This window comes from Hakea prostrata, chromosome 9, assembly GCF_041222555.1.
Source record: "Hakea prostrata isolate BN-2017 chromosome 9, UWA_Hpros_2, whole genome shotgun sequence".
Lineage (NCBI taxonomy): Eukaryota > Viridiplantae > Streptophyta > Magnoliopsida > Proteales > Proteaceae > Hakea > Hakea prostrata.
In genome coordinates, this window is record NC_142608.1 from 1,179,585 (window position 1) to 1,193,735 (window position 14,151).

The 14,151-nt window shown below is 37.4% G+C and overlaps 1 protein-coding gene and 1 pseudogene across 1 annotated transcript; both read left to right on the forward strand.

Annotated features, from left to right (window-relative positions):
• The first annotated feature begins 2,420 nt into the window (after positions 1-2,420).
• On the forward strand, positions 2,421-2,900 carry LOC149003900 (toll/interleukin-1 receptor-like protein pseudogene; annotated as a pseudogene).
• Positions 2,901-7,376: 4,476 nt separating this feature from the next.
• LOC149003901 (disease resistance protein RUN1-like) lies at positions 7,377-10,712 on the forward strand. Its single transcript, XM_089169189.1, has 4 exons — positions 7,377-8,596; positions 8,721-9,038; positions 9,129-9,626; positions 9,745-10,712. Exons 1-4 carry the CDS (start codon positions 8,033-8,035, stop codon positions 10,309-10,311), a joined length of 1,947 nt encoding a protein of 648 aa, XP_089025315.1. The 5' UTR covers positions 7,377-8,032; the 3' UTR covers positions 10,312-10,712.
• Positions 10,713-14,151: the final 3,439 nt, after the last annotated feature.

Genomic DNA, 14,151 nt, shown 5'->3' on the forward strand with positions numbered 1-14,151 from the left:
CTATTTTATTTTATATATGGGTAATACACTCTTTTGATCGGAAAATTGATTTAAGTTGATCAATGACTCGATATAAATTGCACCGAACCCGTCGGACCGGGATTATCTTATCAGGCTCGGTCGAACCATGACTAGGGCCTATCAAGACTTAATGAATTAATCATAAAGGCGCCATCTTCTAGTTAACTATCCGTTATGGTTTCCCCAAACTTTGCGGTATGAGAACTTGATCTTAAAGCTCTCTACTAGCAAAGCGGTGAAAGGATTACGGCCCCGAATATCTAAGGTAAAATCTTAAAATCGAACGGCCACCAAAAGAGATCAAAAATTCATTCAACAGTCGAAGTTAAAGGTAAAATCTATATAAACCAATAATGTACAACCTCCCAAGTATCTGAATCGTTTTCCAACTACACATTCATTATTATTTTGCTCTGCAAGTAGCCAGAGCCTTTTGTGACAGTCCAGTTACTGACTTAAGCTTTGGAGGTAGCCTTCCGACTCCACAGTCTGACCATGTCTAACTCTTTTTTGCAGGATTACATCAATCAGTCCGGCGGCTTAACAGAATTTGAACGCAATGACTAATAAAGCTTTTTAATATATCAATCAGGCACTGAACCGTTTAATAGAAGAAAAAAAACAATAATGTGGATCCAATGTCTAAAATAAATAATTCTTAAGTTTTCTTTTGTAACTAGTAATTTTATATATGTATATAGGATGAGGTTGTTACATGTACAATCAAGGAGAATTCAATCCTGAACTCTTCATTAAGAAGTGTTGGTCATTGTTAATGGATCAACTCTTTAATTGTATAATTTCAAAATTTTCCAAACACAATTAATCTGATAACAATAGTATGGCATATAGCTCTAAACTTTTGATTCATTGCCAGACCATTTTCACCTTAAAAAGGAAGCTTGGCTAGGACCTAACTTTGTTTTTATAAAAATTAAGATTGAAATACCATAAAGAGTTGTTTAGTCTCTTTTTGGCATTGATTTTTTTTTGAGTTTTTTTCATTTTGTCCACTTAAGTTGAGCTTAAACTCTTATTTGTTCACTTAAGTGATCAATATTTCATTTTGTCCAATCTGGTGAACTTCGAATATTACAAGTGAGTACCCACTGTTATTTTTCTTGTTAACTTTGAATTTGAAATTACCATTTTATGCATTGAGTGAAGGAAAATATTTTGCAAAACTTCATTTCATTTGGGCAGGCAATGATGGATCTTGAGAACCTTGATCCTAAGATTAGGCTGAGTATCCCCATCAATTAAAGAAGGATCTATTTGCGCCATTGATTAGAAAGACTGAAATGGAATCAATCCCTTTAGAAATGACTAAAACGACATTGTTGGTTTACAAAAATATGTGATTTGTCTCTATATAACGGTTGCAATTAAACCAATTCACACATCACCCGTCCGACGGTTGAATGGATAGGATGGAGGGTAGGGTATTGTCGGACAGAGAGGATCTGAATCTTTAGGAATATCCTATGGTCTCTTCACCCTCTTCTTGAGAAAGTAAAGCCTTAGACTCTAAGGCTGCGTTTGTTTGCAAAGGTGGGGTGGGAAAAAAGTGGTGGGGAAAAAAATATGTGGGTCCTATGTGTAGTGGGGTAAGGGAGAAAGAAATGAAAGGAAAAGAAAGGGTTTTGTGGAAAAGTGATAATGATGGGTCTTACTTTTTACTTTTTTCAACTTTTCCACAAAGTTCTTCCAAATATGTGAGGTTTTAAAATGGGTTGGGGTGAGAAAGTTGGGCTGCCACATCACTAGACAAGCTTCCTTGATTCAACCAAACAATCTATCATTTTGGGATTTAAGGGAAAAATGAAAAATTTACATTTTTTTCAAGAATTTTTCCACCCCTTTTTTCCCACCCCACCTTTATTCCAGCAAACAAACGCAGCCTAAGAGTAAAGTCAATAGAAATCAATCCAAATGTGAAAAAGAAATCTTTATTGATGGTGAATTGGTTGGAACACATTTCTCACCATTAAATCATTAAAGAAATAATTTAGATGATTCATTTATTACATATCATACTTGAATTTAATTATCTATATGTCATTTAATTGGTGATATTAAATACATAATTTTCATATATTTTCAGAGTAAAGGTAAGAAGATGCCTAACATGTTTCTTTCATATTAATGGAACAAAGTGAATCTCATCCTCCATTTTAATGAAGATAATCCCACTTTTGTTTTGAAGTCTCAACCTCTAACCAATTGTTTGGATTTATTTTATTTCACATAACGTGTAACCGTGTATGTACCACGAGTAGTGGAAGGCATTTCTTGGAAGTTGACTTGGTGACCAAGACTTTCCATATACTCCAGCGTGCAGAGAGGCCTCTGTACATCTTCTCTGCTACTGTGACTGCAACTTCAACTTCATGGCAGGAATGGCCAAGGATTCCTCCTCCCCCACCTTATACGACGTGTTTCTCAACTTCACGGGTGAAGACACTCGTAAAACCTTCACTGGCCACCTTCACCGTACTCTGACAAGAGAACGGATCCGTGTCTTTATTGATAGCTACAAACTGTGGGAAGGTGAAGAGATTGGGTCAACACTTCTCAGTGCAATACAAAAGTCCACAATCTCTATTCCTATTTTTTCTAAAAGCTATGCTGATAGCAAATGGTGCTTGATGGAACTGGTTAAGATATTGGAATGCCACAAATCCAACAATCAGGTTGTTCTGCCAGTGTTCTTGGATGTTGATCCTAATGATGTTCGACATCAGACCGGAAGCTTCCAAGAAGCATTTGATAATCATGCGAGGACATATGGGCGGTCTGTGGTACAAGCTTGGAGGGACGCTTTGACAGAGATAGGGAAATTGAAGGGATGGGTACTCAGTGAAGTCGAAAATGGGTAAGTCTCATTTCATTTTTTTTTTTTCCTTTTCAAAGAGAAGTCAAATAGATTTCATAATTCACATACCATATATATATTGCTGTTTCTGTGTTTTTAAGATAAAAGTCTTGCATATTTCTCTTCGATCCAAAAGAGGTGCTTTTCTATTACATAGTTGCTGGAATAGTAAATAGGAATTAAATCGATAAAATGAAAAAAAAACGTTAAATTTGGTGCTTTAATCTGCCCTCCATCTCAATTTCCATGTGGGCTACAAGCAAGCTTGTTAAGATCTAGTAGAATATCAAAGAAGTTCCTAAGAACCAGGGTATTGAGCCTGAAGACTCCAACAACTAGGTAATCAGCAAGCATGTTTTGGGATCTATGTACATAACGCAAAATGTATAGAAAATTCAAGTGTCTTGCAAAGATTCAGTATAGCTCAGCTTTCTTCACAGCAGCTCGATCACTAGAGTTGGGGAGCTTTTTTAGGATCTTGATAGCTTCTAGGCATTCAGAGAGTGGACGCACTAGGGCTTCAGTTGCAGTTTGGATGCGACAAAAATATGCTATCCCTAAAGGCCTCGAGTTCCATTGCTTTGGCTGATCAGATGTTGTTCCCTGTGTGATAAAGCATTTTACTATGACGAAATGCTCTCCCAAATCGCAGTTAATGTAGCCCTTAGTTACCAAAACATGTGGGTCTGGGTTACGTGGTGCTTCTTTGGGCTGCCAGTGTATTAGCATGCTACGGCCATGTTAAATCTATTTGCTGCAAGAGTAGCATCAAGAAAGTGATGGTTACCATTGTAGTGTACATCATTTCTTGATTTCTTTGTTTGTGATAACATATTGCCCAAGATGGTATCAATCTCCTTCCTTGGTGCAACATCTTTGTACTTTTGAATAGATAAAAACTAGCCATGTTGTATGTCTATTACTTGGATATCATCCACGTCAACCCTCATGGGAGAGTTTCCAACATAGTCTTGCATGTTCATAAAGAATTCAGAGCATGTCCTTGCCCTATCTTTCATTGTGCATAAAGCATAGAGGAGACATAGGAGAGGGAGTCACAGTTCTAGAGTGTAGGCCTTTGTTGAGGACCAGTGCCTCATGTCCAATTCTCCATAAGAAAACCTTTCAGTTTTGGTTGGATGGGCATTTGCCAAATTTCTCTCCAATATGGGTTTGGTGCTGATGATGATGGAGTAGCTACACTTAAATGATGAACCCATGGAGGATTGTGTATTAAGTACATTTTACAGTAAATTTCCCATTCTTTGAGTTGCTATAGCTACTACCTTAATGAATGTTCTCTGTCTGCAGCGGATTGAAGTTTGTCTTGCCAACCTGAGATCTTTGCCTATAATCTTTCTCTAATATAATCAAAGACCTCTCTTCTTGATCTACCAAAATTTAAGAAGACCCCTAGTAGATGCAGTGGGATTATACTTCTTTAATATTCAACAATGGGGAAATTACAACCCTGAGTGACGATGATGTGCCCTTAATGAAGAGGATTGCTGATTTTGCTATATTCATATGCATCCTAAAATTGCCTCATAAGCTTCCTATAGTTGATATATTGTGTAGTAATTTGCTTGATTTGCAGCACAAAAGACCATAACATCATCCATAAACATAAGATTGTTTATCGAGATGGGCCTGATTGCAAAGTGAGGTGCCTTTTAGAAGTCCAATTAATGCTGCAATATACGACTTTCTTGATAATGCAAGGGAAGGAATGCTCACATGGGAAGAGGAGATTGTCGAGACATAGAGTTGTAGGCTTGTATGTTACCCCCCCCCCCCCCCCAAAAAAAAAAAAAAAAAAGAAGAAAAGAAAACAAAAAGAATAAAGTCTTGTAGCAAGCATAGTTGAAAATTTCATTTCATCTCGAAGTTTTGACCACCTTAAGATGACTAAAACCTCAAAAACCTGGTGCAAGTTTGTGCTAGGGATCAATAGGTTTTTTTATATTTTTCACATGATTTTTGTTATACAACCTATTTTAAGGCAAATTAACACTTTGCCAGGGTTAGTTTACTCAAATACAACGCAAATTGGAACGTCAATGGTATAAGCAAATATTGCTTACGATCAACTAACTTACATACAATCTGAAAAATGATGAAGAAATAAGAGGACAAAAATCCTTTGGTATTTGCATGGTGTGAGGAATGAATCCCTCCACCCTTCTACCTCCAGTAGATCCTACCTTGCCAACCACCGTTGTTTGTCCCCACCCTTCCATGGACTTCCCTCTTCCCTTCTACTACTCAATCCCCCTCAAATGGATTATCCCTGAGATTGATTCCCCCCGCAATTGATTCCCCCCATCTTGGTTGATGGCAAGCCTCAACCTTCTGTCCTACAGGAACCCTTGATGATGAAGCTCATCACTAAAGCAAGTGCCTTGTGGGGCATTTCCTTAGATCCTGTCCTCCACTCCACATTGTCAGCTCCTCTCTATCCAAGCAATGGAAACCCAATGGATCAATGGAGTCTTTCTCGCTCCACCATGGATTTTCTCAAGTTCTCAAAAGATGGTGATCTACGCAGGGCTCTCAAGGATATGCCTTGGAGGGTTGGGCGTCAACCACTGTTCCTCCGACAGTGGGACCAAGAGTTTACTCTCACCATAGAAGACCACCCCTCTATCCATCTTTAAGTCTCCTTCCTAGGACTGTGTCCCCATTACTAGTGTGAAGAGGGGCTTAGCAAGGTCGGCTCCACTGTGGGAACACGTCTCTTTTCTAATGTCTGAACAATGCAAAATGATCGCTTGTCCTTTGTGAGACCATGTATGGAGGACTCTATTGAAATGCATCTTCCTTTCTCAATCCTCATCAAGGAGGAAGAATCCAGCTTCCGTTCCACACAAAGAAATCTTGTATGAATGGGAAGCCTCCCCATGGCCCCACCTACAAATTGTTTGTCCATCACTCTTTTGTGAGAAGAACATCACCCTAGCACCCTTCAAGCATATCCATGCTCCCCCTATCGATCCTCTCCAGTGTGACTCATCCCCTGTCGAAGAATCCACCTCTTACAGGCGATCGCAAAAATTCTCCCGTATCCACTCATTGGTCTCACTAGTAAACCCCTCTAATCCAACCTCCCCAAAAATCACTTTGCTCCCCTAGCCTCCTATTATGACCCTATCGGCCTTTCGGTTGATTCTGACCACAATTCATCTATACCTCCCTTGCTAACCCAATCTCTTGCACCCCTTCCTTTTCCAGCTCCTATTACTACGATTGTAGTCCCCCCTACCTCTGCAACTTGCCCAATTCATGATCCCAACTCCCCTAACACTCGAGGTTTTTCAGTACCTCAACATGAGCCCCCTACCCCTCTTCCCTCTCTATCATTGCAATCACCCCAAACGAATACTACTTCTCCTCTTATTTACTCCTCTTCCATTTTTCCCATCTTGCCCTTATGTGGGCCCCCCTCACTTCCACATGTTTAGTGTCGTATCCTCTCTCGTTTCCTTCTCTTCTCTCCCTTTTACCCCCTATCTCTTGTGGCCCACCCATTAGCCATCTCACCAACCCAAGCCCACATATCCCATTGAACTCTTTAAACCACCTAAACCCCCAACCCATCCCTCATCTTATTTCCTCTAGCCCACTTCTTGGTCTGCCCTACCTCTCTCCCTTCTATTGGTCTTAGGCCTAGCCCATCTCAGTTTTCCTCTCGTCCAAATGAGACTTTGGGGCTTTCTTCTCCTTCAATGATCATGAGAGACCTTGATTATGGGCAAGTAGGGTGATACTTTCGAATTTGAAACCCCTTCACCTCCACTTCGGGGTAGGACGAGAAGCTCCCGCTTTGATATAGCATGCAACCTTCTAAATGAAGATTTCATTGTTGAGCTCAAATCTTCGTGGAAAAAGAAGAAAATAGGAGAAATTAGATTTTTCTCTTGAGTTGAGTTGTTTTAGCGCTTTCTTCACAACCTTAATGCCTAGGAGAAATTAGATTCATTCCATTCTATTGAAAATGTGAGACGCACGACCTGCTATTGTGACCTTGATTGATTTGTGTATATATATATCTTTGACTAGCTTTTAATTAGGGATTTTTTTTTTTATTTTTTTTATCACCGTTCCTTGAGTTATCATCTAAAATTAATGCCATCCTCTGAAGTGGACCCCCTATAAGGTAAAAAAAATTTAAAAACATCCCTTGTTGTTAGGAAATTCACAGTTGAATATTGATGTAAGCAAGTTAAATATTTCAAAAGGACGGGAATAACCTCGATTTTTTTTGGGTCTCCCTCTACCGTCTGTGAATACTTATTCCCCTAATTGTAAATCCTCACAAAGTTTGGGAGATATGCATCATGAATAGTACTTTTAACTTAGGATGTGGGGGTTAATATTGAAAATAGGTAAGTATAAAACTAACTAAGACCAAGGGTGTTAGTAATAGGGGGTTTATATGATAAAGTGAATAACTCAGGGGGAGGCATTAATACTAAGGGGTAACTCAGGGGGTGACGCTGAAAATTTCCCTTTTAATTATGTAGGGATGAATGTTGCAATGTTTCTACTCATAATCTTCATTTTCTCAATAATTGCAAGAATGAATCAAAGCTAGTTGAGCTTGTTGTTGAGAGGGCTTTGAGTGAGAAAACCAACATTCCCTTCATTGATACACAATACCGTATTGGATTAGGTTCCCGAGTAAATGATCTACTATCTTTATTAAATGCTAGGAACAAAGATGTTCAATATATTGGCATATGTGGCATAGGTGGCATTGGGAAAACAACTATTGCAAAGGCATTCTATAATTGCATCTCTAAAAACTTTCATCAGAGCATCTTTCTTGCAAACGTCAGAGAAGAAGCATCGAGTGTTTGTGGATTAGTTTCCTTGCAAAAGAAACTTATTCGTAGATTTTCAAAAAAAGTTAATGATGACATATTGAGTGTTGATCATGGAAAACAAATAATAAAAAGAAGGCTCAATGGAGAGAATGTTCTTCTTATTCTTGATGATGTGGATCATGATTCCCAACTCAATGCTTTTGCTCTAGATTTGAATTGGCTTGGTCAAGGAAGTACAGTCATAATAACAACAAGAGATGAGAAGATTCTAAATGTGGCTAAAATAGATAAAGATAACATTTATTGGCCTATGGAATTGGATGATGGTCAATCACTTCAACTCTTTAGTTTGCATGCATTTCAGCATAACAAACCTTTGGAAGAGTATATGGAGTTTTCTCATATTGTGGCAAGGTATTTAGGAGGGTTGCCCCTAACTCTAGAGGTGTTGGGTTCCTGTCTATCTAATGTAAGAGACAAAAAAGATTGGGAATGTACCATAAAACAATTAAGAGAATGTGCTCTTAAAGAGATCCACGAAAAGCTGAGGATAAGCTATGATAATCTAGAAAATGAATGTCAAAAAACCATATTTCTTGATTCTGCATGCTTCTTCGTTGGTTGGGAGAAAGAAATTGTAACTTCGATTTGGGAAGCTTGTGGTTTTCATCATAAATCAGCACTAGCAAGACTAATTCAGAGGTCTCTTTTGAGGTTCGAATATGATGAGTCTGGCAAGTGCTGCTTAAGGATGCATGATCAGGTTCAATGCATGGGAAAGGAAATTGTCTCAAAAGAATATTTGAGAGAGCCAAGCAAGCGTAGCAGGTTGTGGTCTCATGATGAGATCTTGGAAGTACTAGAAGAAAAGAAGGTAAGGCCTAAGAAGTTGTGTATCTCTACCTTTCTTTTCTCTTATCATTTTTTCTTCAGCAGAGGTTTTTTTTTTTTAGTGTCCACCATTAACGTCAATTTATTTGGATTACTTCGTATTGCAGAAAACTGATGAAATTGAAGGAATCGTCCTTCCCAGTGGCTTGCCGATTACATTAACAAGTGAACATTTTGAAATGATGCACAAGCTAAGACTCCTCAACGTCAATGGTTTACCAGAAACCAGAAAAAGGGCCGATCAAGAAAGTTCCTTCGCAGACTTTTGGCGGCTTCCTAATGCACTAAGATGGTTCAAATGGACTAAATGTTCTTGGGATTTTCTGCCAACCAACTTTTTCCATAAGAGACTGATTCATCTCGACCTCTCATTTAGCATGATTAAACAAACTTGGATTACCAGTCCTAGAGGAGAAGGAAATAAGGTACATGGCATTTGGCTACTTCTTTTCTGATTCGTTGAATGTTTTAGGTTTGATTGCATGTTACTTACATTTTTCTTTGTTTGACAACAGTTCCATAATTTGAGGGTTTTAAATCTTAGCAATTGTGAAGATCTATCGCACTTCCCATCCTTTCAATGGTTTCCTTGCTTGGAGAAATTAGACCTTGGATACTGCCGGAAATTGTGTAGGTTAGATGAATCCATCGGAGAACTGAGTCGACTCAAAAGCCTTAATCTTGAATATTGTGACTCACTAGAGGAGTTACCTATCACCATTGGCAATCTAAAGGCTTTGGTCAAGCTCAAATTGAGAGATGTCACAAAAATTGAGGAATTGCCCAGCGGCCTTGGACTGCTAGGAATACTTGAAGAATTAGATGCTAGCAATTGCTATTCATTAGTAAGTTTGCCAGATTTGTCTGGGATGAAAATTTTGAGGAGACTAAATCTTAGCCACTGCTTTGAGCTTGGACCAATTCAAGGAATTGAGGGATCAAAATCCTTCGAAATTTTGGATGCAACATCATGCAACCGCTTGACACATCCTTCATGGAGGGTATTTGGCCAGGTTGGTCCTTTTCCCTATCTAATTTTCTGGATTTCCCAACTACAAGTTTGAGTATTAATTTGATGATGATAATGATGTGATGAAGAATTATGTGAGGCTCCTTTCTTCTGGTTTGCAGGGATCACTTATCGTTGAGAGGACAGAAGAATTTAGTTATTCCTTGACTGCTGATGGTGGGAGATGTTATAACGGATTAGTTCTGTGCATTGTTTTTGAGGGATTACAACCGAATTATTATTATTCATTAAACACACGTTGTGAGATTTCTGTTTCTATAAAGCAAAATGACAAAATAGCTCGGTTTCATCATTCGCTGCTCATTTGTGACTGCTTTGAGTCTCCTAAGAAAGGAGAAGTAATCTACCTTCACTATTTCGAAGGCTTTGATTGGTTTGGGTTTTCTTTGAAAGGAAAAGATGCTATTGAGAATTTGGTTATTCGACAAACTGATTTTTACAGCCACAGATGGAGATTGAAATTCTGGAAGCTCTTGTTCAGAAAACCTGGGCAGCCAAAGCCAAATGTAGCAGATTTCTTCAGTTGGTCAGATGGGGAACCGGATGGCTTAAACTGGCCAAAATTGGAGAGACATGGACATGGATGGAGAAACATGTTGGGTCCATGGCCCTTGTGCTGTGAGGTTGATGTCAAAAGTCAAAACAGCAAGGAAGAGAATACAAAATGAGTTTTGAAAACTCAATATTTGTGACACTTAAGCACTTTACATTCAACAGTCAGAATTTTATTCTATTACAGTTCACGGAAGATTTAGTTTTCTTAAATTTCCATTCTGATGTAGTATATGTGTTCCTCTAGTATAATCTAGGGACGAGATATTGATTGTATATCTTTTACTTTTTTTGGTAGTCGGCGAGTTTATATTAGGGAGGAATATTACTAATATAGGTGCCACCTGATGGGTGCGAACCTAGGACCTCTCCATGAGAGATTGGGCTTTTAACTGCTAAACTATCTCACCGTTGGCAATTGTATATCTATTATTGAATATTAGTGTAAGTTTGAGTAGACTCCGATAACACAGTATTGTGTTCAAGGGTGTGCTAAGATACAATGCGAAGCATATGCTGATACTGAGGCAACTTCTTGAGAAAAGTGTAAGATTTCTCTTCTGTAATTGAATATTTGATATGTTGCCTATGGACTTTGCTGTTGGGAATCCATCAGCTGTGGTGACTGATCTTCTTTCTAATGATTCTGGAATATTGATTCTATGGGTAGAATGTTGCCTCCTCATTCTGTTGATTCCATTTCTAAGATACAGATTTCTGATTCGCCGGATTGTTGGAGGAGTTTGCTGCTCTCCAGGAAGAGGGTTGTTTTTCTAATTTCTACCAAGAAAGCTGCCTTTTTTTTTTTTTTTTTTTTTCTTTTCAATCCATCAGGTCGCTTTGGGCCTCTTAAGTCTTAAGTAATGCTGGAAAATTTTCACGAGGCTGAATAGTCTTCCTTAATTCAAGAGTTTCCTTTGGAGACCTTTTTATGATGGTTTGCTAGTTTTGGAAACCATTGCTCAACTGAGAGGTTTTGCTTATACTGAGGTTGAATCATCTTTGGCATTTGTTTTTCTCATTCTTAGTCCTAAAGGATTTGGGTTGGCGAACTGATTCTTTATAGCCTTCACCTGGTTCCCAGTTGCTTACTGGTTTATTTTGTTCTCTCAAGGTCTCAAGGATAATCATGATGCTTCTTGGTCTGTTTGGTGTTGGCTAGCTTTCAGGGATGGCTGCTAAACACTCTCAATGATCTATTTCTCCAAACTTCAATTAATACTAATTTGATTTGAGTAGAATGTGAATTATTGTGATATGCTTACAGGTGTTTTGCATACTCAAAATTTTTTGGAGGTAGAATTTTAGAACTGTTAAATAGCCGCAAACAAATATATAAGTTACAAAGATATAAATAAAATTGAAGGGATAATTACTATTGTCCTCTTATATTATAGCTTAATAACTATATTATCATTTATACTTTTAAAATCACTATTCCAATCTTGAACTTTGCTTGTGATTACTTATGCTCCCTTTACTGTTAGGTTCCATTAGTTAAATGATGACGTGGCATTTGCCAAAAACTCCAAAACTAGCCCTTAGATTTTATGTTACTTATTCATAATTTATATTTAATTATATTACTATTCTTAGTAATTTGGAAGAAAAAAATAACCCCAATTAAAAAATTTTCTTGTCTAATCAAGATAAAGAGAGAAAAAAAAATTCATTGTATTCTCATAAAAATAAAAAAATAAAATAAAATAAGTAGAAGAGAGAAAAAGACGAAAGGGAACATCTTTCTTCATCTTCCTCTGAACGTACCTAAACCCAACACCTTCACTTCATAAAACCCAAAAATGAGAATCAAAATATAAGATAATAAAAACCGATAATTCAATAATTTTAGTTATTATTTTTTTACTTTTATTTTTTATTTTTTATTTTTTATTTTTTATTTTTTGCTATTTACTTTGTAATTTAACATTATCAATTTTAGGAAGTTGCTACTTCCTACGTCGAATAGGGATTTATTTTTTTACTTTTTAATTTCAAGTTATCAATTTTAGGAGTCTTATATGGATCTTTTTTTCTCTCTCTCTTTTTTTTTTTAATCCAAAATAATAAGAATACAAGTGTAAATTTTTTATATCATGTTATTTTTAGACAGGATAATATTGTTTTTTATTTTCTTAACTAGAAGGGCAAAATATATATTAAACATCCAAATATAACGGTTTCTTAACAATGTTAGGACTGAGAGGGGGCAACAGTAATTTCATAAAGAGTATGTTCCCTTTAATAATTAAGCTATAGTACAAGAGAAAAATAGTAATTATCCAAAAAAATTACTATCTTACTTGTCAATTCTTCTTCTCTTGAAGCTTCTTCTTTCAAAAAATTTTAGGGAAAATTCTTAGCACAACCCCTTGAGTTACCCCCTGATATTAAAGTCATCCCTTAAATTATGTAATTTATCAGACAAATCCTCTATTAGCTAACAGCCCTACTTCTACTCGTGATTGACGTCTGGATAAAAGACATGCCAAATCCGTTGCTAGCACTGCTTCTACCGAGAAGCCATATGATAATAGTTGTGTCTCACTATGATGTACGATTCTTGGGTTCTCAGCTGATATTTCCTCCGAGAAGCCCCATGACTGAGAAGCGTCAACTGAACTATATTGGACCAAACTTGAACCCTGGGTTTGGTTCAAGTGGTTTACTCTAGTCCGAGGATTCAGACCATAATGACCATAACATGACAATCAAGAATATATGATGCTTCAAGTCAAAAAACATTGACTTTATGCCTTGGACAAAGAAGGAACCATTGCCATTGCCATTGTTGCTCTCCTCCTTGTCTTTTACCTACAACATTGAAAACATTTCCATGAGTCTCATCCAAAATCAATTCACCTTGAAATATGAAATTTTTATCTCCTCTATTGTGCTACATGTTGTACTAAACTTTATTGTATAACAAAAATTTTAGATACTATTTTAACTTAATGTTTGATTTGTCATAAAAAAACAAAGTCCATCACTTGCATGATTGCATTGCTATCCTATGTAACCCATGTATATGTTCAATTAAAAATTAAAAATTAAAAACCATACGGATTAAATTATTTAGAGCTATAAAATCATATTAAAGACAACCATAAAAGGTTAATCTTTCACCTTATTGGCTACGAGTGCGAGCAGCCAGCATGCTTTTTTATTTATTTATTTTTTGAGTCAGACAACTCAGAAAAAGAACTAAAGAGAGATTAGCGTGAGGATTTCTAAAATTTTGAGACTTTTGTCCCTCTTTTCATGACATAAGATTGCTGACACACATTGGACCAAATCTTCCCCATAATATTTGAAATCATAAAGATAGGATCATAGTACATTTGGATCCTCAGCATTGAGCTATTTAACCAAGTTTCTTTTGTTATATGGAGCATTTGGTTGGCACGAAATGGGAAAACATTCAAGAATGAACATAGATCACCTATCGATGTGGCTCGAAGAGCTGCTGCAGCTTTTCAAGAGTGAGTTTTGGGTGGTGCATGGTAGGAGGAATGTGCATGGAACAGAAATGCCTATAATCAAATCTCGAGGGTAGAGGTTCGAGTTGAGGCAATTTCGGAGGTGATCGTGTTTTGTGATGCTGCTTTCAGTGAGGAAAACGGAGCAACTCGGCTGGGTTTCGCTACTTTTAAAGGGGGACATTGATCTTGGGTTGTTCGGATTGGGCGCAATCTATCTCGGTGCTGGAAGGGGAAGCTCTGTCAGTTCAGGCTACTGTGCATGGTTTGGGCTCGTGAGAATGGGATTGACGAGGTTGAGGTATGCTCCGACAACTTGGGCTTGGAGAATCTCCTTGTGGGTCATGATCTTCCCCCCTTATCAACTTGAACCAATTGTGAAGATATTAAAGTTTTAGCATCCCATTTTTCTTCTTATAAGTTTTTGTTTTGTTCTAGAGATGAAAACTTGTTTGCCCAATCTCTAGCCCAAGAGGC